Source organism: Haliotis rufescens, unplaced genomic scaffold, assembly GCF_023055435.1.
Source record: "Haliotis rufescens isolate VD_foot unplaced genomic scaffold, xgHalRufe1.0.p SCAF_2, whole genome shotgun sequence".
Lineage (NCBI taxonomy): Eukaryota > Metazoa > Mollusca > Gastropoda > Lepetellida > Haliotidae > Haliotis > Haliotis rufescens.
This window is the reverse complement of record NW_025963890.1, coordinates 10,224,789-10,251,229: the sequence shown is the minus strand read 5'-3', so window position 1 is coordinate 10,251,229 and position 26,441 is coordinate 10,224,789. Positions and strand designations below refer to the sequence as shown.

Sequence of the window (26,441 nt, the reverse complement as noted above, 5' to 3'; positions counted from 1 at the left end):
ATGAATTTAGTACTTTTTCAAAGTCAAATGATGGCAAGTCGCAAATCCATGTGTTGTTCGCCATTTTAGAGTATGTGATTTGTTTAATGGTATAAACAAATCACATTGTAAGTTTCACGATAAGAATCCACCTCCAAGGACAAAGGTAATCAAAGTGAAGAAAATTTAAAAGGAAATGTAAACTTTGTCTTTACGACAGTCGTAAACCGTTAGGCAGGAAGCGCGTGAGTTTGTTTTGATTTCGACTTGACAGCTCCTTGTGAGCAAGTATGTAGTAAGCTAACAGCAGCAGAGCCAGTTTTCGCAATAACATCTAAAAGATGAATCCATCAAATATGCAGCAGATGAGGAACAGATCTCCGAGCCCATATGGCAGACGACCACATAGTCACAGCCACACAGGTTCCACTCAAGAAGGCGGAAGGGAAAAGGATTCTTCCTCGGATCATCATCACCGCCATGCCCACCACCACCACCACGACAGGTCAAGACCAAGAGTCAAATCAGCATCGCTGAATCTGGGTCAGCGAAATGGTGAGTACAGTACTTGGGAACAAGTACGATACTTGTCGCGCTCTTTTCTGTGTTGTGTTCCCCCTTGTAGGCGGGATTAGAGAGTTTCAGGTTATCCTCATCCCATGCGTATCAGCGTATTGACATGTACGCTATATACATGATATAGTTAGTTAATTTTTAATGGATCGTAATAGCGCACACTTACTAACCTATTAAATATGTCATATGTGAAATATTTATTGTTCTTGTTCGAATTTTCTGACACATCAATTAGGATTGATCGATGCTGATTTTCGGGAGTAGTGCACTTTACGGGGCATACTTTTTCCGATCCAGTTAGCGTGCAGGATTCAAACGAGCTTCACAGGCTTACCGGCTTGGCTAGTGCATTACGATGCTCTCCTACTGGACCAAGAGTTGTCACATGTTATTAGTGTTCGTTTAACGGGTCATTAGCATGTCATTAATATGCATGCACAATTAAGAAAACAATCATTGGCCATCAAAATAAGTAACCAATGGAGCGACGAAAGACGTCAAAAACAGACTGCTCATGTGCTTACCCTCATTGGATTATTGGAAACACTGTCAAAAGGTGAACATTTATGGCTAATCCTAGCCCTAACCAAGCTAGCCCTAAGGTTGGAAAAGGGTTCTTGGATCGCCAAGGCGTGTCAGCTCCCTAAAATCGAAAAGGGTTCTTGGATTGCCAAGGTGTGTCAGCTCCCTGAGATTGAAAGGGGTATTGGATTGCCAAGGCGTGTGAGCTCACTAAGATCGAGAAGGGGTGTTGGATCGCCAAAGCATGTCAGACCCCTATTCTGTAATGCCAAATGTACATGATGAAATTTCATATGAGACGATGAATTTCTTGCATTTTTATGATAGGTTTCAAAATGTTACAGAAAGTTTCATTCATTTTGTTCATTTACCATTTGTTTGGTTTGCATGGTGGCTTGTCTCACAGAAAGCCCTGATTCAGTTCCCCCACATGTACATGTGCAGTGTGTGAAGCCCATTTGATATTGCTGGGATATTGCTGAAAGTGGTGTAGATCCTTAACCTGTCCTCTAATGGAGAATTCTACCCGAGAGGATTCCGGGGTAGAATTGGTCTTCAGCTTGCTTGTCGTAAAAGGCGACTAACGGGATCGGGTGGTCATGCTCACTGACTTGGTTGATGGATGTCATCGATCCCAACTGTGTGGATTGATGCTCATGATATTAACCACTGGATTGTCTGGTCCAGACTCGATTATTTACAGACCGCCGTCATATAGTTGGAATATTGCTGAGTGCGGCGTTAAACAACAAACAAACGAACAAACAAATAATGGAGAATTCCTTTATCATGAATTTGTACTTATAACAATAGATGCTGGGCAAGTAGGAAGACCACCCAATAAACCCCAAGACAGACTGGGTGCCATCCCTATCCTTGAAATTGCACAGGGTGTCAAACACTGGTTACATGTTTTTAACCCCAGTAAGGGGAATCCCTCTAGTGGCAGATATTTTTGGTTATGGGACGATTGCGCCTTCTTATTTTATCGTCTGTTTTACCCTATTTCCCTTTTTCTTCTTTAATTTTGGTAAAGCATTTGTGATTAACAATGATTGAGTATGTAGATGATTAAGTATGCCGTAAAGTATTAAATTCTGGATAGTTGCTTTGTGTGAGTTTTCTTGCTCTAAATACTAGCAAATGAAATAGTGGACATCATTTGCAAGTTAGTGCAGACTTTTGGGTCATTATTACAAAAATTGAACAACCAAGGATTTTGATATTTGCCACAAGAGGACGTGCAGGCTTGGAGCACACCATGGTGTTGACAGGGAACCACAAATAAAACAAATATTTGCTTTGACCTCATTGAAATATCTTTATGATTATAAGTTACAAATGGAAACTCTTCTTGTTTCTATTTCCTTTGCTCGCATGTCATAGAAATGCCATCTTCCTGTCACATTGTTCATGTTGTACATGAACTCCCGCCCCAAACCTGTGAAGATCTGGGTTAGAATCGTTCTGCAGCAACCCAGGCCATGCTTGTCATAAGAGGCGACTAACGGGATCGGTTGGTCAGGCTCACTGACTTGGTTGATGTATGTCAGTGTATCCCAATTACGTTGATCGATGCACATGATATCAATCACTGGCTTGTGTGGTCCAGACTCTTCTTCATAAATCACAATCATCAATCAACTGGTCATGAAACCTAGTTTGCTGCCATTATTATAAGCACCATGTTGTAAGTTATGTATATTTAGTGATATGAGGTTAAACATTTGGGGTGGAATAGGTCTTCAGCAACCCATGCTTGTTGCAAAAGGCGACTCTGCTTGTCGTAAGAGGCGACTAACGGGATCGGGTGGTCACGCTCGCTGACTTGGTTGATGCATGTTATCGAAGCTCATGATATCAATCACTGGATTGTCTGGTCCAGACCCGATTATTTACAGACCACCGTCATATAGCTGGAATATTGCTGAGTTAATCAACAAGCAAATAGATAAACAAAACACTTCTGATGTCATTATACTTATCATAAGGGGATCCCAGTTAAGAATTTAGGTTCCCAGCGATTTATTGCTTCTTGTAAGACTAAGAGTATAGGATTAGGATTTTAGTGTGTGTTATCAGGGACCTATTTAAGTCCGTGGTGTTATTAAAGACCTCAGTGTCCATGTTAAATGCAAATCATAATTTTTTTTATTCAACTAGTCAGATTTTCATGATATCCTGAATTAATAGGCACTATCATGCTAATTAGTAGTCATTATAACACCCAGCAGTCCAGCAGTGTCAGATTATTACTACTCTGATAAAGTGTTGGGTTACTATCTATCAGAGTCCACACCGAGAGTGTAGGTCAGATTGTGTGTTGCATGACAGTCACATGATCACAGAGCTGGGTCACAGCTGGGTCACAGTCTATACATCTTCCTGACATGTGCCTTCAGTTAAAACTTCGTCCCACTTTGTAGTCATGCTAATAGGGATTCAGCCTGACCTCATTCTGCATGCCTTGTGACAGTCAGTGGACAGCGCTACTTGAGACTCGTGTATCTGACGGCATCGTTTCATCACCTAATGCCATAAAGACAGGTAACAGTACCTGTATCTCCCCATACACAGGACTTGTACTCCCCTGCTTTCCAGAGTTTACCAGGCATACTAACAATCCACTGGTTTTCTCAGCATCCTCAATCACCCAGCGTATTATTAATCTTTATTTTGTTATGATAAATATGTGAGGTTTCTAACCAGGCTAACTTACCACAGATTGTATCACGCTCGAGAGCAAGGATCCAGAATATATTTTTTGCCAATCAGATGTTATTGTTTTGGTCACGCCCACCTCATTTTTGACAGTTACTGGTGGACGTTCATGTATGAATAAAATTATAAAAGAATAACACCAAGGGTCACTTTTTTGACAGACACAATATTTTCTTAAGTATAGTGCACACAATTTTATCCATTAGACACACCACAATTAGTTTTGATGTTTTTCCCCAACACAACTAAAGACATTACTGTGAGCACGTAACACCGGAAATACCATGTCAACAAATCTGTGCTGAATTACACAGTGTAATCCTGTTGTTACACTGTCTGATTAGGGGCAGTGGGGAAGCCTTGTGGTTAAAGCGTTCACTCGTCGCACCTAAGACCCGGGTTCGATTCCCCACATGGGTACAATGTGTGAAGCCTATTTGTAGTGTCCCTGCATGATATTTCTGGAATATTGCTTAAAGCGGCATAAAACCATACTCACTCACTCACTCACTATCTTATTATAAGAAGTGCTCATTGTATATATGGACTTAGTTCAAAATTTCATTTATTATCCCGTGATATGCCAAATTGAGGCACAGGCCCATAATAACAACACAACATGGGAGTGGATTAAATGGCCCAAGGGTGTGCAGGTGCTAGGAGTAGGTTCATCACTACTGGGGCCTTGGTAGACTATTTGTTGATTATTGCGACCAGGGCTTGGTTGTTGCAGTAGAAGAGGACTGTTTTGTGTGCTAGTTGCCCCATAAGTTGGATGGCAAATGTTAGTGGGAGCAGCTTAGAAGTTCCACTAGTCTACGAGTGAAGGCCCTTGCCATTGGCCTGCACGCTTGCCTATGAGGTACTTTAGGGCACTATAAGGGACCTTTGTGTTACCTGTCGACAGGATGTCTTGGATTTCCCCTGTTACCTCCTTGATCTTGGACTTGGGATTCTGATCTGCTTTGCATTGGTGTCAATCTCCAACCCTAAGAAAGTCTGTTGTGTAGTGGGGCCTTGTAGACAGTCTTGTCGTGAGCAATAGCTTCCCCAAACTGTTCCAGTGTATTTACGCATCCCTTGAGGTTGTCTTAGCAATGGCTGGTGCCCGCTGTGCCCCCCGTTATGAAGTCATCCAGGTAGTGAATAATTGGGCACCTTGGGATTGTATGCACCATTGCAAGAAGGTAGTAAATGTTTCAAATATGGCGCTAGATTTGGAGCAGCCAAATGGTATGCATTTATCAAAATAGAACTCACCTTATGCCAAGTTATGCCTAGTAGCTCAAAATTGGATGGATGAACTTGTATAATTCTAAAAAACAACTTAATGTCGAAATTTGCTAGTAATGGCCCTTTTCCTAATTATTGAACCAAATGAATAGTTTCATAAAATTTGGCATACTCCATTGAGCAGGCCTCTGTGTCTATAAAGTCATTTATAGATTTGCCCTTGGGATAAGAAAAATGGTGATACTTGGAGGTTGTCCAGTGGGGATGTCCTTGAAGTGACTCAACATCCTGCCAAGGTCAACTTCCTTTTGTGGCTTTTTGTTTGACGTAAGCCACCGTGTCTTGCTGTGTGGCTGAGACCTTCAGATGATATCAAGCTTAAATTGGTTAATAAAAATGTTACATTTGAGATAAAATATCGGTACATGATGATTCACCATTTAAATTGTATTTCCAGTTCTGCTAGGCTTTGTGTTATATGTGGAAGTTGAATAAAGAATACCATGTATATTTTCTTGTTAACTAAGCCAGACTTCTGGGACCAAATGTCAATCTATGCTACTGCTGCTGGTATGGACATGATTGAGTAAGAAGAAACAGACACAATAACAAGTGAAAGTGGCTGACATTAAACATTCAGCTTTGAACATGTTGTAATACATCCTTATATTCATATAACCTCATGCAAACAAATGAATCATGAGAATAGATCATTAAGTGTTGTACTTCCTGAACAGGATGAAATTGAAAGGAGTAGTTCCTGTTCCCTGGTTAATAGTTTCTTGTTTGATGCCAGATTACATACATTTTATCCTTATATACTCTTAACAAACAGTAGGGGATCATGAAATATTAATGTTCATGCCGAGTATTTAAACAAGGATAAGTGTTGATGACAAACATCCTATGCAAGAACGTTGTATGTCGTAAAGCTTAACACCAAATCACATCCTATTATTTGGATATGCCTCACGCAGTAGTGCCTGATATGTATGTAGGGTTTCATTCCTGGTTTCACTTTCAAGGAAGGTTGACACGTTGACCATTATATTTTTCAATCTTATTGATTCTGCTGATCATATTGTTATGATTTACATGATTTCATTCATTGTGTATAAACTAGCAATATTGTGTCTGCAAAACATTGCACATTCAGCATGTAGTGGCCAAATGTTCGGTGTTTCACAGTCTGTGAATAGCAGGCTATGGATCAGGTACTGTTCAATTTAGGGCGTCCCAGGTTAACAACAAGAGAACAGGATCGATTGATCCGTAACCAGGCACTACGAAATCAAGCGAATAAAATTGCTGCAAACTTTCATCAGGCTACTGGAGTACTAGTTACAAATCAGACAGTTAGAAATTGTCTACCTGCAGCTCTCCGTCTCGATGGCCATGTGTTATGCCATGCACAACGTTGAAACTTGGGTAATCATCGCTGGTCACGTGTCATGTTTTCAGATGAGTAAAGCCAGTGTTAGCCTGAAACCTCATGATGGATTTTGCGGTGGATTGTTTAAGATGTAGGGTGGCAGCACTATGACTGAGCACCCCCACTTCATATTTTGCAAGGAAGGGTCACTGGACAGTACTACTGGGACAACATGCTGACACCCTTTGTTGTCCTAGTTGCAAAGCGTGAGGGCCAACGTTTTGTCTTTCAGAACGACAACGCCCGCGCTAAGAATGCACGAATCATCAATGCTCATCTCCAGCAGCACGACATCCATAGAATGGCTTGGCCAGCCATGAACCCTGACCTTTACCCCCATTGAACACATCTTGGACATGATAGGGAGAACTGAACTTTGCCAGGCGCTGCAAGAAAAGTGGGACAGACTCCCCAAAATCGCCATTGAGAGACTCGTACTCACCATGCCTCTTTGAGTGAATGAATTTTTGAAAAATTGTGGAGGTATTACATACTACTGATCCAAAAACATCAACTTTGAACTTTCCCATCTTACCCCTATCGCCCTTCAAGATCGTTGGACATATTAACATCTACTGTCATACTTCACTACCGGTTGTAATGTGTTCCTAGTTCATTCATTATTATCATACAACTATTACTAGAAACTAATGTCTCTTACAAGTTTGGAAAGTATCCCCTACTGTTAAGAAGAGTATAAACTATTCAAAATAAGTTAAAGAACACCCAATTCTTTCATATTAGTATAGGTAATCTGTCATGAAAGAATCAGGTGTTCTTAATCAGGTCTTCTTTTGAGTAGTATAGATTTAAATGATCTTCCTTCAATCAGCATTTATTGATTTTATCAATCACTCGCACAGCACCGAAGCACGCACTTACCTAACCACTCACTTTCTGTGTTGTGTTGTGACAGAGCTGGAGAGCATGGCTAACATAGAGAGTGCATCAGTACATGGCAGCATCAACCATCAGCATGATGATGACGACAACATCGGCGATGACGACAAGGCTGAGCTGCCTAAAGCAGCACCTGTCAACCGGATTCCGTCCCTGTACACCCCCGGCATGGAGGACCGACTCAGGAGGAAGCTGAAGGTGTTCTTCATGGATCCCTGCAGCAAGTTCCGAGCTAAACGGCAGTGGCCCTGGAAACTATCTCTGCAAATACTCAAGATCATTCTGGTCACAGTTCAGGTATGTACATCACCTTGTCTTCCATCCAACTTGAATTATTCGTAACCCGTAGTGAGTGAGTATAGTTTTAAGCCGATTTTAGCAATATTCCAGCAATATCACAGTGGGGACACCAGAAATGGGCTTCACACATTGTGCCCATGTCGGGAATCGAACCCAGGTCTTCGGCGTGACGAGCGAACGCTTTAACCACAAGGCTACCCGTAGGCATTCTGGGTAACAATATAGGTCCCAGCAGCCTATGATTGTCCCAAGAGGCAACTAAATGGATCAGCAGGGTCAGGGTTGATGTCATGGTTGGTTGCGTGTAATCATATCTCAAATGCGTAGATCGATGTTCCTTATGTCATTCACTGGAATGTCTGGTACAGACTTGATTATTTACAGCCCGCTGTCATATAGCTGGAATATGGCTGATTGCAGCTTCAAACAACAAACAACACAACAACAAATTGACTGTCTATTTGTATGGATGTAACAATCTGACAGTCCTTGGGTGCACTGCAATACTCTGTGCCATTATAGAAATATCAGGGTCATGTTTTGGTACAAAACATTACAGGTATTTACAAGATACATAAATGTATGGTAATAGGGTCTCAGACCACAGTTATATTTTATGATCTACTACATATTTTTAGGCTAGTATTATTTTCCATGGACAGTGAATGTTTTCATGAATTTCTTGACTGTTTACCCTCTCTACTTGGGGAACTATTGGGCGCTTGTTGGCTGTTCCAGTAATGTTGCAATAGTATGATAGAGTGCCTTTCCCTTCCAACAATGCAGAGTCACTTTCTTTGTTCGACGAACACATCCACCACAGCTTCAGTACAATCGCATTATAATCACGATAATCTGATCTTTTACACTGTTGATCTGAGGACACAACCACAGGAAGTTATGTCAGGTGAACATTCTAAACAGTCAATTAATGTCGAGGTTCCAAATTCTCAGTACTAGTGTGCTAAATATTCTGACAAACATATATGATTTCTGATCAAAACGACTATGGTTGGAAGTTGCGAATGCCAATGAATAAAGCCATATTATTGCTATGATTATGTACATGTAGTTGTCTATAGCTTACTCTAGCATTCAGTAAAAAATGCGGGGCTGCAACTTTCAAGGCGGGCTCGTTACATCTGTGAGTCACCAGCCTGCCTGACTGAGTCGAAGTAAACTTCTAACAGACACTGCTCTAATATAGGGGTATCCATGATTTTGAAAAGGTGTGCATTGGATTTGGGGAGGGTGGGTTGACAATACCCAAGTGTCAAAGTGTACAATGACACATGGAGAGACTGACATAGGTTGGCACTTGAGATGTCTGAAAAAAGGGTGGGTGTGCACCCCTGCACTTGCCCTCTGTAGTGCTCCACCCCATCCAGTAGTTCAACAACACAATCCACAAAGCTTGCTAAGTCTCCTGTGATGTTGACGAGAAAACTCTCTCTTCCAGCTGGTGATATTTGGCCAGCAAAGGTCAAGTATTGTGCAATATTTTGAGCGGAATCAAATTGCCTTGAAACACATTTTGATGAAAGACTGGAACCCCAGTTTTGAGACCCTGCCTTATCCCCCGGCAACTGGCCAGTATGCCTTATACATGCGCAAGAATCTACTGGAGCACATCAACAATGCCATGGAACAGGTAATGAGAAATACCTTCTGCAGCATTTGCCTGGATCTTTCTATACCACTGAGCCTTTCATAAGGATAAAGATTTTTGTAAATATTTTACAAAACCCAAGTTATTGGAATCAGTATTGAATTTAACAGAAACAATAATTGTCGGATCCTTGGCAATACTGTTTGCATGACAACACCTCCAAGTAGTCAGTCATATTTTGTCCCCACCTGGCCGCTCATAATATTCCTATCAAACATTGAGTGGTATATTTTACTTTCAGTAGTACTGGAGTGTCCCAGGGTGGCACCATGGGCACTGTTCCAACAACAAATAAACTATACAGTGTTTGTGAAGCCGTGCACTAATGTTTGTGGTTCATGTTTTTGAAACAAAGCTTTGTGACTTGAGTAAAGACATGAACAGGGAAGTTGTATCTGCATGTTGCCATGACAGTGATGATAACAATTACATTCATGTTAATGATTCAGTCATGCAGGGATTCCCTTTTGGGCTTGCAGTTCAATCAATTTTTCTCTTTTTCTTTAAGAATTATGAAAATATCAATGTTCCTTTTCAACCCTACATGTTGTTGCCTTCACCAGGTAGGAATAAACTTGGAGGTTTACAGTCCATTAAGAGTCCTTCCCAATAACCCAACATTGGACAAATTATGATTCTTGGTTAATGTCAATCATGATACTTGTGCTTCTGGATCAACCTAATTGGTTAATGGATTTTTTAGGCTTAGATGTGCAAAATGTCTGTTTATACTTTTACTTAATTTTTACCTTCTGTTTAACTATGGGGACCTTATATTTGATGCAAAATCTACGCCTATGCTTGTCTTAAAAGGGGACTAACGGGATCGGGTGGTCAGGCCTGCTGACTTGGTTGATGCATGTCATCGTATCCCAATTGATGGATCGATGCTCATGATGTCAATCACAGGAATGTCTGGTCCAGACTGGATTATTTACAGACCGCTGTCATATAGCTGGAATATTGCTGAGTACGGTGTTACACAACAAACAAATATACAGTTTGACTTTCTCTAACAGTTATGAATAACTTTTTACACATGTTAATGGTCTTTCGTTATTTTTCAGTATTATAAACTTCCTGACATAGCCATTGGTTCATTTCAATTACGAAAAGATGATAATGGTACCATCGCACCAATGAAGTTCTGCCGTAATACATACACAGAGGGCAAGATCTTTGATAACAACACATTCATCATTGATCCTAACGTGTTATACTGTGAGTATATTGATGTGAAGGATAAAATATGTCCGAGGGTATTTATGAGTTTTGTATGCCTAGGATGAGGGTTTTAAATGTGAAATATAACACGCCCAAGTCTTTTTATGAGATTTAAAACCTGAATCTGAGGGTTTTAAATCTTATAAAAACCCAGGGGAAGTGTTTTAGCTAACTACAGAACCTCAAAAACCATCTGAAACAACATTTATTTACAATTTGTTGTTTCATACATACTTTTCATGAACTTCGGGAAACTGGATTAAAATATCACTTCGTGGCATACATGTACTTGAAAAAGATATTCTTGAAGGCATTATGATTTATCAGCGTTTCTATAGCCAAAAGGTTCACTCACTAGGCTACAGAGACGAAGGATGCAAGTTCAATCCACTGACGTATAAGAAAACTGTACCATTTGATTTTACATCATTCCACACATTTCCTTGTCTGCATTGTGTTCAAATGCAACATAAATCTCAAGGGAGTGACATTCCAATGTTACAACATCCCCGGATGTGAATATAAAATCCCCAGGATATTTAATATAATCATGTCTATGAGATTTGGACTGATTGGAGAACACTAGGATGACGTCACTGGAGGTTTATGAGTCTCAAATTAGTGAGGTGTTTTTCTACAGAGTTTTTAGTAGCAATTTCTCATGGTTGTTGCAGCTTGTTTGGAGCTGGTGTGTCCAGAGCAAATTAAGGACGAGACAGCATCTTATAGCTGTGATATTGAAGAACTGCTGAAGGCAAGGAATGCTTCATTACAGTTTGACAGGTACTGTGCATCTCCTCATGCCTCTGTATTACACCTTGATGCAGACTATATATCAGTGTCTCATGTGATGATGTTGTGGTCCATATCCACAGTGAACCAGACCCATGAAGATCTGGTTTAGAATAGGTTTTCAGCAACCCATGCTTGGCAACTATGCTTGACGTAAGAGGCGACTAACAGGATCGGATGGTCAGTCTTGCTGACTTCGTTGATGCCATCATATCCCAATTGTGTAGATCGATGCTCATGAATCAATCATTGGATTGTCTGGTCCAGACTCGAATATATATACAGACCGCTGTCATATGGCTGGAATATGGCTGAATGAGGCATTAAACAACAAACAAACAAACAAACAAACAAAACACAGTGTACCATGTGATGTTATGGTCTATATCCACAGTGTACCATGTGATGTTATGGTCTATATCCACAGTGTACCATGTGATGTTATGGTCTATATCCACAGTGTACCATGTGATGTTATGGTCTATATCCACAGTGTACCATGTGATGTTATGGTCTATATCCACAGTGGACCATGTGATGTTGTGGTCTATATCCACAGTGTACCATGTGATGTTATGGTCTATATCCACAGTGTACCATGTGATGTTATGGTCTATATCCACAGTGTACCATGTGATGTTATGGTCTATATCCACAGTGGACCATGTGATGTTATGGTCTATATCCACAGTGTACCATGTGATGTTATGGTCTATATCCACTATGTACCATGTGATATTATGGTCTATATCCACAGTGTACCATGTGATGTTATGGTCTATATCCACAGTGTACCATGTGATGTTATGGTCTATATCCACAGTGTACCATGTGATGTTATGGTCTATATCCACAGTTTACCATGTGATGTTATGGTCTATATCCACAGTGTACCATGTGATGTTATGGTCTATATCCACAGTGTACCATGTGATGTTATGGTCTATATCCACAGTGGACCATGTGATTTTGTGGTCTATATCCACAGGGTACCATGTGATGTTATGGTCTATATCCACAGTGTACCATGTGATGTTATGGTCTATATCCACAGTGTACCATGTGATGTTATGGTCTATATCCACAGTGTACCATGTGATGTTATGGTCTATATCCACAGTGTACCATGTGATGTTACGGTCTATATCCACAGTGTACCATGTGATGTTATGGTCTATATCCACAGTGTACCATGTGATGTTACGGTCTATATCCACAGTGTACCATGTGATGTTATGGTCTATATCCACAGTGTACCATGTGATGTTACTGTCTATATCCACAGTGTACCATGTGATGTTATGGTCTATACCCACAGTGTACCATGTGATGTTATGGTCTATATCCACAGTGTACCATGTGATGTTATGGTCTATATCCACAGTGTACCATGTGATGTTATGGTCTATATCCTCAGTGTACCATGTGATGTTATGGTATATACCCACAGTGTACCATGTGATGTTACGGTCTATATCCCCAATATACCGAACAATATAACTGTTGCTTAAGATAACCTGTATATATATATATAATGATCAACACAAGGCGACTATGCTTGTCATATGAGGCGACTAACGGAATCAGATAGTCAGACTCACAGACTTGTTCAGATTTGTGTCTATTGCCGTCTCCTATCAACTGAGTAAGTAATCTGTACATGATGTCCTGGTGTGTGTTACAGACTCATATCAATTGAGCTGCACATGACAATTCGGTCGTACCACCTGGACCTGTTCACAGCTCACGCTGGACCGGCCTGCTTCAGCTCGGATGTCCAGGTACAGCCTTCACTCAGTACTCTCTAGCCAGCCTCACAATAAACATATGTATCATTACTCAAGAATCTAGCAACCGCCATCTTAAAAAAAACGCTTCTAAAATATCCAGGTCAGTAATGGTCCCCATAGTCATGATAGTCTCATGATTAGTGTAAGCTTAACTAATGATACTATTATTCCTGATTAAAAAAATAGTTTCAGATACAATTTTTGCCGATCCTTGCATTGAAAATCCTTGAAAGTTATATCATTGAGTGTGTCTTGACCGAATCACCGGTCGATTCCAAGAAAACGTGTGTACAGCTGATTGCTGTTTCCGGCTTAGTTTACGAGAAAATACACAAGGTAATCTTAATCCCTGGATATAAAACAATGCCTAGCAGAACAATAAATACTATTTAAACGGTAAATCAACATGTCTGGTGATTTTTTTTATCTCAAATTCACCCGTTCGTTCGCCGGACTTCGCTGAAGGGGTAGATTCTACGGTGTAATTTTTTTTCTGCGCTTGGTATTTGAATATTTTTTTTCCAAAATACTGAACCCGCTAGAGGGGGGTGCGCACTATACTCAAGAAAATACGGTACTTGTCTTTCAAGATGCAAAGTGTGATCTTCCCTTGGGCACGCCAGAATCCTATGATTGTTGGTCAAATCCTGGTTCGCCCCGATTATGTTTGTAGGTTTGTCAGTATCATACCCATCTTCAGGGGTTTCACCAAAGTAGTAGGTGCCTAAGACCTGCATCACTTTGGGTTTTCCTCCTGACACGCTGTCATATAACTGGAATACTGTTATTGGCCTCGTTAAACATGTTAAACACAACTCTCTCAACATCATGTATGGGGATAAACATGTGATGGATTATTGTAATTCTAAATACAGTATCATTGATTATCTTGTCTCAGCTGCAAGGGCTCAGTCAAGTTGTGTTTGTTTTTGATTGCTGCAGATTATGTATGACAACAACGAGCGAGACGGTCAGGTCTTAGTGACCCTCAATGCTGATGTCACTGAGTTGCAGTGTCATGGCCAGATCTTGTCAGAAGGTGAATATATTTTCATGTCACGATCAACTACAACTCATAAGAATTGTTGCCAAATACTTCATTGTTTGAAGGAGATTAAGAAGGTGGTACATGTCATTCAATGACATGTTGGGATAAGCATGAGACATTTCAGCGTCATAGTTGCCATGGTTACAGTTTCCATGATATGCATATTTATATGATTGTCATTGAGATAGGGATATATATTACTCATAAAGTTGACTATCTCTGCCTAGTGACGATAAACTGATATCGTCCTCCTCGACAATGGTGATGTCATGTATCGCCACTGGTCCAAGTTCAAGGCCACTTTTGACTCAAGGTCAAGATTCCAGTAGCAGCACTGCCACATCATGGCTTTATGCCTTTGGTAAAACAAAGATTGGCTGGCATCTGGCCTGTTTGTATGTTCCAAAACATTTTCTGCCAAGTTCCTTGTCTGCTATAGAAAATTTATGAAACGCTGAATGTTTAAAAGTGGCTGATCATCTGTTTGCAAATGGCAGCTGTTCTAATTTCTATACAAGTATTCCTACGCCCTGACAACTGCAGTACATTATGATGTGTCACGTTTTGTAATGCATTTCCTGCCATTCAAGCAAATGAGGCTTATGTTTGTCTTAAGTTTGGTTGTGCCAAATCATTCTTATAATTTTCCTAATCTAGTTTCCATTTAAGGCTGTGATGGGTAACTCGGGTACCCGGGTCGGGTGGGTACTGAGTAGGACCCGGGTACCCACAGGACTACCCAGACTCGTGGTTAGTCACATGATATATTGTTTAATGACAAAAAGTATCTAGAACTCTATGGTTACACTACAAGTCACAAATGTTCGCATTTTTTTCTGACTATGCACCCATTCCTTCTGACTTTTCAAATCTTTGAATAAAGATATAACTTGAGGCAACTTCAGTGTATGCATGACCAGATTGTTTAATACATGTATGTTAATACGTTTTGCAAGTGCTACGGTAAAAAAAATGCCCAATCAGACATTTTGTGACTTACAGTGGGTACCTGGGTAGGGTAGGGTAATAGGGTAGTAAGTTAGGACTCGTCCCAGCCCTATTTCGATTAGTCTCTCAGGTTAGAACTACGTTCTATCTGGTGTGGGAACACGGATGGAAGTAGTTAGGTGATACAGGTTTCATTTCGAGCACTTAGTTTGACAAGTCAAGTCAGACAAAATCAGCTTGAATTATATGATAAATAGAATCCGATGTTTGTTATGTTATGACATGGTTAGAATTGATATTGTCACTCCAGCTGTACCGGTCATAGTTCCATAGTTCTGGACAAGCCACGTACTTATGATTAGTAATTGTTAATATGGATTCTGCTGGAACCTTGAAGTTCTGACTTTTGAAATTAAGGTTCAGAGGAATTACCTACATTTTCATTACATGTCTTTTCTTAGGTTCGAAGAAATATTAATAAATTGGTTCTCAGGCACTGATAGCCTCATCAGATTTACTAGTGGGAGAAAACGGGTTACCGTATTCGACATAATAAGCGCCCCGCACTAATAAGTGCCCATGGCGATATTTGCTAATATATTGGCTAGCGAACAATCCAAATTAGCACCCCTTTCGATTGATCAATGTGCACAAGACTTATTTATTTGCATATACTACACATTCATGTGTTATATGCATCCTTAATTATGGGCAATTAAATTCTGGAAAAATATATCTGTCGTACATAAACATTTCAGGCTGTCAGCATAAACTATGAAATTTATCTTTCAAAGCTGTTTTTATTTTACCAAAATAATATTCTAATCATGTGCTAAGAAGAGCCCCCTATTTCTAAATTTGAGAGCGCCCTGGGCGATTATTACGTCAAATATGGTAAGTTGTTTACAGTTTTAAGCAGAAAGGAATTCATTCAACTTCATCATCATAAAAACATGTCAGAATCATATCCTTGCAGTAATGGCGATCCTGGGGTGTTTGTGACTCTTACCATGATTGTAAGAATCCTGGGCACCGTTCCACAAAGCAATCTTCGCGCAACAATTGTCGTAAGTCTGTGTTAAAGCATGGGAGTTACATTCATAAGGATTGCTGTTTGGAATGGGCCCCTGACAACAAAGAGTCGAACATACATTATTCTGTTTTCGTTACTGTCACCACGCTTACAAGAGTGTTGTGTGTTTCAGAGTCATCGTACCGGAGAGGGCTGATCATCTATGATGCGTTAATTATCATCCTCTGTATTCTGTCACTCTTCCTGTGTTTGCGCTCAATATACAGAGCCCAGGTGCTGAAGCGGGTGAGTGGTACAGGAGGGGACACAAGTACCCTTAAATGTACTCTGGTAGTAAGATTAGGTGGGCACTGAGTAGGACCCATGTACACACAGAACTACTGGACCCGTGTTTAGGCATGTGATATATTGTTTGGGAACCAAAATTCTCTACACCTCAATGGTTACACTACAAGTCACTAATGTTCACATTTCTTTCTGACTGTGCATACATGCCTTCTGACGTTTATATGTTTGAATCAAGATAATGCTTCAGACAACTTCAGTGCATACATGACTAGATTGTTTTATATGTGTCTCTAAATGCATTTCCCAATTGGACATATTGTGGTCAACTCTTTGAGACATACAGCAGGTATCCGAGTAGGTTCCGGTTATAGATGGTCAGGTAACCGGTTTTGTTTTTTGTTTGTTGTTTAACGCCACACTCAGCAATGTTCCAGCTATATGACGGGGGTCTGTAAATAATTGTGTCTGGACCAGAGAATCCAGTGATTGACATCATGAGCATCAATCCACGCAATTGGGATCAATGACATGCATGAACCTAGTCAGCGAGCCTGACCACCCGATCCCGTTAAGTCGCCTCTTACAGCATAGTAGCCTGTTATGGCAAGTATGGGATGCTGAAGACCTATCGCGGATCTTCACGGGTACCCGGGTAGTAAATTTGGACTCATCCTAGCCCTAGTTGTAATAGACCGTTCCTTCCTTCCTACCTTCCTTCCATCCTTCCTTCCTTCCTTCCTCACTTCCTTCGTTCCTTCCTTCGTTCCTTCCTACCTTCCTTCCTTCCTCTCCCTTCCTTCGTTCCTTCCTACCGTCTTTCCTTCCTTCCTACCTTCCTTCAATCTTCCTTCCATCCTTCCTACCTTCCATCCTTCCTTCCTTCCTCTCCCTTCCTTTGTTCCTTCCTTCCTATCTTCCATCCTTCCTTCCTCTCCCTTCCTGCCTTCCTTCCTGCCTTCCTTCCTTCCTTCCTACCTTCCTGCGATCTTCCTTCCATCCTTCCTTCCTTCCTACCTCCCTTCCTTCCTTCCTTCCTTCCTTCCTTCCTACCTTCCTTCCTACCTTCCTACCTTCCTTCCATCCATCCTTCCTTCCTCCCTCCCTTCCTTCGTTCCTTCCTTCCTTCCTTCCTTCCTTCCTACCTTCCTTCCTTCCTTCCTACCTTCCTGCCATCTTCCTTCCATCCTTCCTTCCTTTCTTCCTTCCTACCTCCCTTCCTTCCTTCCTTCCTTCCTTCCTTCCTTCCTTCCTTCCTTCCTTCTTCCCTCCCTTCCTTCCTTCCTTCCTTCCTTCCTTCCTTCCTTCCTTCTTCCCTCCCTTCCTTCCTTCCTTCCTTCCTTCCTACCTTCCTGCCATCTTCCTTCCATCCTTCCTTCCTTCCTTCTTCCCTCCCTTCCTTCCTTCCTTCCTTCCTTCCTTCCCTTCCTTCCATCCTTCCTTCCTTCCTTCCTCCCCCTCCTTCCTTCCTTCCTTCCTTCCTCCCTTCCTTCCTTCCTGCTTCTATAACAAAGCTTTTAGATCAATGTAACCTGCATGGTTTCTGACAAATGATCCCACTGAAAAAAAGTTGGTCATGACTAGGTCATATTTTCAAGGACGGTTCCCATGGCAGTCGTGTAAAAAAACTCCACTTTTCTGGATCATTCCAATGTTTACTTAGTCATTTATGTGTATGTCCAAATGTAGTTTGTAGGTCGAGTCTCTTATGACATTATTATTGTGTGTCATTTTATTGTGTAACTTTTTCTCTTGTTTATCAATCTTAATGCTACCATTCCAGCAAACAGTCAAATTTTTCATGAACCGGTTTGGGAAAAAGCTCTCCCTGACAGAACAGACTGATTTCTTAAATATGTGGTACATCCTGATTGTTGTCAACGATTCCCTGACTGTCGTCGGTTCCTCCTTCAAGATACAGCTGGAAGATCAGGTGTGTGGCAGAGTTACCTCCCTTACTACATGTAACAAGCAAGCTCCGTGACATTGCAACACATTTTGTACTTTTGTATTACAATTTCTCCTTCCTCTTGTCCATGAAAAAATCGGTAAGTGAACAAATTATTATAAAACATATCCTTTCAGCTATATAAAATGCACTCAGAAATACACTATTGTTCCAACATGTTCAAAGGTTTGTCAGTTTAACCTATCCCAAAAATATGTGTGCCTAGAGTAAATGTTGACGTTGTTAGAATCAGCTGACATTCTGAGGTTGACACCAGGACATACCCAGGGTATTGTTACGTATGTGAAAATCTGAATAAATCTGGCTATTGAGACATGGCCATGAAATTGTTGACCTGAAATAAACTGAAGATGCAGTGAGGCTATGAGAAAATATTTTATATCACTGGGACTTGTAAATGGATAGCACTAGGGGTACAATGACACCCAATAAGACGGATCCAGTTGACAAGCCACATCATACACTGACTGCTGGAGCAATGTTGCTCACTCTATTGATCACTGGGACTCATAAATGGATAGCACTAGGCTACAGTGACACACAATAAGACAGGGCTAGCTGACAAGCCAAATCATACACTGACTGCTGGAGCAATGATGCTCACTCTATTGATCACTGGGACTCGTAAATGGATAGCACTAGGGGTACAGTGACACCCAATAAGACAGGGCTAGCTGACAAGCCACATCCTACACTGACTGCTGGAGCAATGTTGCTCACTCTAATGATCACTGGGACTTGTACATGGATAGCACTAGGGGTACAGTGACACCCAATAAGACGGATCCAGTTGACAAGCCACATCATACACTGACTGCTGGAGCAATGTTGCTCACTCTATTGATCACTGGGACTCGTAAATGGATAGCACTAGGGGTACAGTGACACCCAATAAGACAGGGCTAGCTGACAAGCCACATCCTACACTGACTGCTGGAGCAATGTTGCTCGCTCTATTGATCACTGGGACTTGTACATGGATAGCACTAGGGGTACAGTGACACCCAATAAGACGGATCCAGTTGACAAGTCACATCATACACTGCCTGCTGGAGCAATGTTGCTCACTCTATTGATCACTGGGACTTGTACATGGATAGCACTAGGGGTACAATGACACCCAATAAGACGGATCCAGTTGACAAGCCACATCATACACTGACTGCTGGAGCAATGTTGCTCACTCTATTGATCACTGGGACTCGTAAATGGATAGCACTAGGGGTACAGTGACACCCAATAAGAAAGGGCTAGCTGACAAGCCACATCATACACTGACTGCTGGAGCAATGTTGCTCGCTCTATTGATCACTGGGACTTGTACATGGATAGCACTAGGGGTACAGTGACACCCAATAAGACGGATCCAGTTGACAAGTCACATCATACACTGCCTGCTGGAGCAATGTTGCTCACTCTATTGATCACTGGGACTTGTACATGGATAGCACTAGGGGTACAATGACACCCAATAAGACGGATCCAGTTGACAAGCCACATCATACACTGACTGCTGGAGCAATGTTGCTCACTCTATTGATCACTGGGACTCGTAAATGGATAGCACTAGGGGTACAGTGACACACAATAAGACAGGGCTAGCTGACAAGCCACATCATACACTGACTGCTGGAGCAATTTTGCTCACTCTATTGATCACTGGGACTCGTAAATGGATAGCACTAGGGGTACAGTGACACACAATAAGACAGGACTAGCTGACAAGCCACATCATACACTGACTGCTGGAGCAGCATTGCTCGCTCTATTGATCACTGGGTGTCTATTCACATTCTCTACTTACAGAAGTTTTCCAGTTCCTCTAAGAACTATGACATTGGCAGCGTGACGCTGGGCGTCGGCTGTCTCATGGCCTGGATGGGTGTTCTACGCTACCTTGGCTTCTTCGAGAAATACAATGTGAGTCCACAGTTGTACACTGACACCTGGTGCTGCACCTGCTGTCTGTCCCTGCCTGAACTGGATGTCCACTGTGCCTGGGATAACTCCATGATTGGTGTAAAACAATGTTACTGTATGGTCCAAGCAGTGTTACTGTATGGTCCAAGCAGTATTACTGTATGGTCCAAGCAGTGTTACTGTATGGTCCAAGCAGTGTTACTGTATTGTCCAAGCAATGTTACTGTATGGTCCAAGCAGTGTTACTGTATGGTCCAAGCAATGTTACTGTATGGTCCAAGCAGTGTTACTGTATGGTCCAAGCAGTGTTACTGTATGGTCCAAGCAGTGTTACTGTATGGTCCAAGCAATGTTACTGTATGGTCCAAGCAGTGTTACTGTATGGTCCAAGCAGTGTTACTGTATGGTCCAAGCAGTGTTACTGTATGGTCCAAGCAATGTTACTGTATGGTCCAAGCAATGTTACTGTATGGTCCAAGCAGTGTTACTGTATGGTCCAAGCAATGTTACTGTATGGTCCAAGCAGTGTTACTGTATTGTCGAAGCAGTGTTACTGTATTGTCCAAGCAATGTTACTGTATGGTCCAAGCTATGTTACTGTATGGTCCAAGCAATGTTACTGTATGGTCCAAGCAATGTTACTGTATGGTCCAAGCAATGTTACTGTATGGTCCAAGCAGTGTTACTGTATTGTCGAAGCAGTGTTACTGTATTGTCCAAGCAATGTTACTGTATGGTCCAAGCAATGTTACTGTATGGTCCAAGCAGTGTTACTGTATGGTCCAAGCAATGTTACTGTATGGTCCAAGCAGTGTTACTGTATTGTCGAAGCAGTGTTACTGTATGGTCCAAGCAGTGTTACTGTATTGTCCAAGCAATGTTACTGTATGGTCCAAGCAGTGATACTGTATGGTCCAAGCAGAATGTTTCTTCATGATGTGACCTAATATTATATAATGCAAAGATTTCAGCCCATTTCTGGTGTCCCCAGCCATACTACTGTTCACTCCCAGTTATTTTAAGACACACAGCAGGGAGGACCTCCCCCCCCCCCCCCCCCCCCCCCCCCCCGAGCTATGGTAACAGATGGGTCCTGGGTATTTATCATAATAGAAAGGAGGTATAATTCCCTGGCAAAGCAAGGATGAACCCTACATAGGCTGTTATCGTAGTGAAACCACCATTGATTGTCTCTGATGTGGAGAGGCTCCGGGGATCTTGATGATATAGCATATGTATGAAACTGATCAAACTTGGTCTGAGCTGGACTGATATTTAAGATATTTTCAGGAACTATAAAAAGAATTGGCTTCCTGTTGTCTGAACTTGTTTCAACCTTTTTTCCAGATACTTATAATTACACTTAAGAAGGCTTTCCCCAATGTGTTGAGATTCCTGGTGTGCACCCTTGCCATCTATTTTGGCTTCACGTTCTGTGGGTGGCTGGTGCTAGGACCATACCACATGAAGGTAAGCCACCTCTCCTGCTGACACCAGTCGTACTTTGGAGTTTAACAACCGCTTCAACCTTGCAGACTTGGAGCAGGGCAGTGTGTATATATAGGTGGGGTGGGGCATCAGGGCAGAGCAGTGTGTATATATAGGTGGGGTGGGGTGGAGATAGGGTGGGTCAGGGGATTTGAGCATGGCAGTGTGTATGTATAGGTGGGGTGGGGCATCAGGGCAGAGCAGTGTGTATATATAGGTGGGTTGGGGTGGGGATAGGGTGGGTCGGGGGATTGGAGCAGGGCAGTGTGTATGTATAGGTGGGGTGGGGCATCAGGGCAGAGCAGTGTGTATATATAGGTGGGTTGGGGTGGGGATAGGGTGGGTCGGGGGATTTGAGCAGGGCAGTGTGTATGTATAGGTGGGGTGGGGCATCAGGGCAGAGCAGTGTGTATATATAGAAGGGATGGTGATTATTGGTTAGCAGTTTGTTGTGACTTGAATTTTAAAGGCCTTTCTGAGTAAAAACACTTGATGATTAACAGGTATTTTAAATATGATGCCCTGAAATCATGTTATTTAGTTAAAATGAGTTAACTCTTTTAAACGATGGCCCTTACAACATGTGTTGAGGTACTTTCTGTTTGTGTGTTTGCAGTTCCGCCATCTCAGCACTGCCTCTGAGTGTCTGTTCTCCCTTGTGAATGGTGACGACATGTTCGTGACATTCTCTGCAACAGAGACAGATAGTGACCTCATCTGGTACTTCAGTCGCACCTACCTCTACGTCTTCATCAGCCTCTTCATCTACATCGTCCTCAGTCTCTTCATCGCAGTCATCATGGACACATACGAGACCATCAAGGTGAGGATGCTCTGTAGACCAATACCGGAGGTCAGGAAATAATTACAGATAACGAAATTGTAAGGAACTAGCCTGAGTGAGTGAGTATGGTTTAACACCGCTTTTAGCAATATTTCAGCAATATAACAGCTGGGGACACCAGACATGGGCTTTACACATGGTACCCATGTGGGGAATCAAACCTGGGTCTTTCGGCTTGAGAAGCAAACGCTTTAACTACCAGGCTACTCCCCTGCCTCCGAATTAACCTGAACTAAGGGTGCTGGTGCTGCCATTCTACATCACAGATGTCAAGAAAAGATAGATCTAGCTGTGAATATGCAACATGAACTCAGTTGTGTGTCGGCATGGAATGTGATAGTTCATTTGGCTAATTATTATCTAATGTAGCCAAGTATCATCGGAAAACTCAAATAGTTTTACAAGTTTTATTTGAAAAAACAATAATTGTTTCCCTTCAACAACAATGGCCTTATTACTCTGCAGTAAAAATCCTCATGATTAAATCTCCAGTATTTAGCCCATCATGTCAAACCTAGCAGAGCTTGTTCAATGTCCCTGTGTCTATCATTGTCGGGCATGTTTTGGGGTTTATTGGGGGACCTCCCAACAAATTTGGACCAGATTTGGGTTTGAGGATAGTCAGTGGGTAAGATACAATAAGTTAGTTGGCAAACTACCAGACAGAGAGTATGAGTAAGACTGACCTTAGATTCCTTTTGAAAGAATAGCTGGACAGATATTCATGTAGTGGTATAATTTTGTTCAGTGAGTGAGTAAGTTGGGTTTAACGCTGCTGTGAACAGTATTCCAGTTATGACATGGCGTGTCAGCTTGATGTGGGAGGAAAGCCCCGAGTGATGCAGGTCTCGGACATTTACCACTTTAGTGAAACCCACGGATACGGGTATGGTGCTGACAAACTTAGAACCATTATCGGGGAGAAGCGGGAATCAAACCCACGATCACAGGTTTCTCACAGTCAGTTGCTTGGTGTTGTATATGTATGCTATATAGACACATCTTACACTTGACAGCCAGACATGTATGTCAATAACATATTGGGGTCAAAACATACTCACAAGATTTTGGTTAAAACTGCTATCACACTGTAATTTTGATGATAGATTTAACAAATACTGGTGGGATTAATCCAAATTAGACAGGACAAGCTGCAACTCTCCAAATCTCTCAGTGTTTTGAAGGTCAAAGATTCCTTCATTTGTATATTTGTATTTGTTTTCTTCCTCCCCTAGCATTGCTACGAGCACGGCTTCCCCAAGACTGACCTGATGAAGTTTATAGATGAGTGTACTGAGCCCCCAAATTCCTCCGTGTATCTCCAGGACAACAAGCCCTGCTGTCTCTTCTCGTGCATGCCCTGTTGCAATAGGTCGGTGCTAACGTTGAACTATTTCATGTTGTCAGCTTTATTGTTTAGGAGCAGATTGGTTTCAGACTGAATATTTTGAAAACTGAATTTATGGTCATATTTATTCCAAAATGTTCCAACAATATTTTAATCATGTTCATTCTAAAAATTGATTTCTTCAATAATGTGTAACTGAGGTTTATATAATGTTTGTAAGGATACATCTTTCAATTAATATGTAATCATCATCTATCACAGTATCACAGGCAACAGTTTTAATCAGTGGCACACTTCTGTCAGTTACTCACTGTAGTGAGTGAGTGAGTGAGTTGGGTTTAACGCCGCTTTTAACAGTATTCCAGTTTTATCGCGGCGTGTCAGCTTAATGTGGGAGGAAATCCCGAAGTGATGCAGGCCTCAGACGTTTACTAGTCATTGTAGGCTGGTGTACACACAAAATGTTCCAGAATACGGTCTGTTGAGTGCATCATGTATGGTGTACATACCTCTCTTCAACTCCTTTGATTTTGATGTGTAGCTTCTTGGTTGATATATGATTATATATGCTTGTACAATATTTGAGGTATTATGTGCCATGTTCTCATAAGTGTCTACAAGTAGGGCTGCATGGTATATCAGTATACTGCAATACACTTTTCAAAAAATAAAAAATATATAACAAGTTTCATTATTATTTGTTTGTTTTAACCTGAAATCTACCAAGAAATTCATCATGTTCCTCCACATATGATTTTTCCTTTCAAAACTGATTGACAATATAGCGGATATCCAAAAGTGATTTTTCTTTCAAGTTGTTATTTCCACTGTATCCATGGCTACAAAATGGGGGTGACTGACCATGCTGATTTTGTCATCAAAATATTTACTTAGTATGTAGAAAATAAGATCTGCATGTACAATCAGTGTCAATCACTGTCAAATATATTAGCTTTCGTTATATATCGCACTACGTATCCCAATACAGATACTGTATCACAATATTGCAATACAATTTCTTTGCCAATACACAGCTCTACCTACAAGAGCAATTTCCTGACATACACCATGTTACACTCCCTACAGTTCTTTGGAATTCATAGTCTGCACGCTAGCTTATCTGATATGGCATATTGTAAATTCCCCAAGATTTAAGAATTCAATCTGAGTGCTCACTGACCTGATGATGTCATGCATCTTGAAGGAGTCTGATGCTATACAAAGAATCAAATACTTTATATGACATGTCAATACACATGTTTTTGGTCTGTTATATTCATCTTTTTGTCCCTGTACAGAGAAGATCCCGATACTCCTTCAGAGAGGACCCATCTTCTCAGTCAATCTATCTGAGTCCACCTCTGGAGCAGGGAGAGCGCTACAATCTCACAGTGTGGACTCAGGGACTCACCTTGCCTCTACAGTTTGTGCTAAGGATCTGCACACACCGACACTACCACAAAGACACTACCACACAGAGCAAGACTGTCATCACAGATCAGAGTGGGAGATGGCAGCCACAGATGGAGATGATGTCACCCGTCATGGATGGCGACGATGTCACAGATGGTCATGTCACCCTGTGCCGGGGTCACCAGCAACACAGATCAGAATGGGAGATGGCAGCCACAGATGGAGATGATGTTACCTGTCACGGATGGCGACGATGTCACAGATGGTCATGTCACCCTGTGACGGGGTCACCAGCAACACAGAGCAACTCATGTTCACAGTGTCTGAACTTTTGTGATAGTCAGTTGATATTATAACTGGAAACATGTTTGTATACATTATACACTTAATATAACTAATTTTGTTTGGAAAATGATGTACATATATTTATGACATGAACCATGATGAATATATTCTTTGCAATAAGACCTTTTTCTTGTGACTGTGTCATTTCAGTAGTATCCACAGAGCTAGGACATAGTAATGATATTGTCAGGTAGACTGTCACCATACCTAGGACATGGCAATGGTTTTGTCAGGTAGACTGTCAACATGCCTAGGACATGGCAATGATATTGTCAGGTAGACTGTCACCATACCTAGGACATGGCAATGATATTGTCAGGTAGACTGTCACCATACCTAGGACATGGCAATAATATTGTCAGGTAGACTGTCAACATACCTAGGACATGGCAATGATATTGTCAGGTAGACTGTCACCATACCTAGGACATGGCAATGGTATTGTCAGGTAGACTGTCACCATACCTAGGACATGGCAATGATATTGTCAGGTAGACTGTCAACATGCCTAGGACATGGCAATGATATTGTCAGGTAGACTGTCAACATACCTAGGACATGGTAATTATATTGTCAGGTAGACTGTCACCATACCTTGGACATGGCAATGATATTGTCAGGTAGACTGTCACCATACCTAGGACATAGCAATGATATTGTCA

The 26,441-nt window shown here is 41.5% G+C and overlaps 1 protein-coding gene across 2 annotated transcripts; it reads left to right on the top strand.

Annotated features, from left to right (window-relative positions):
• The first annotated feature begins 206 nt into the window (after positions 1-206).
• LOC124136231 (mucolipin-3-like) lies at positions 207-26,285 on the top strand. Of its 2 annotated transcripts, none has more exons than XM_048399625.1 (14): positions 207-534; positions 7,380-7,660; positions 9,123-9,314; positions 10,400-10,553; positions 11,231-11,339; positions 13,033-13,129; positions 14,081-14,177; positions 16,340-16,452; positions 18,236-18,385; positions 20,228-20,341; positions 21,689-21,811; positions 22,446-22,652; positions 23,909-24,045; positions 25,320-26,285. In XM_048399625.1, exons 1-14 carry the CDS (start codon positions 321-323, stop codon positions 25,372-25,374), a joined length of 2,043 nt encoding a protein of 680 aa, XP_048255582.1. In that variant the 5' UTR covers positions 207-320; the 3' UTR covers positions 25,375-26,285. The 2 variants fall into 2 exon arrangements, with proteins under 2 accessions (XP_048255582.1, XP_048255583.1); XM_048399626.1 differs by lacking the exon at positions 207-534 and adding an exon at positions 3,443-3,624.
• Positions 26,286-26,441: the final 156 nt, after the last annotated feature.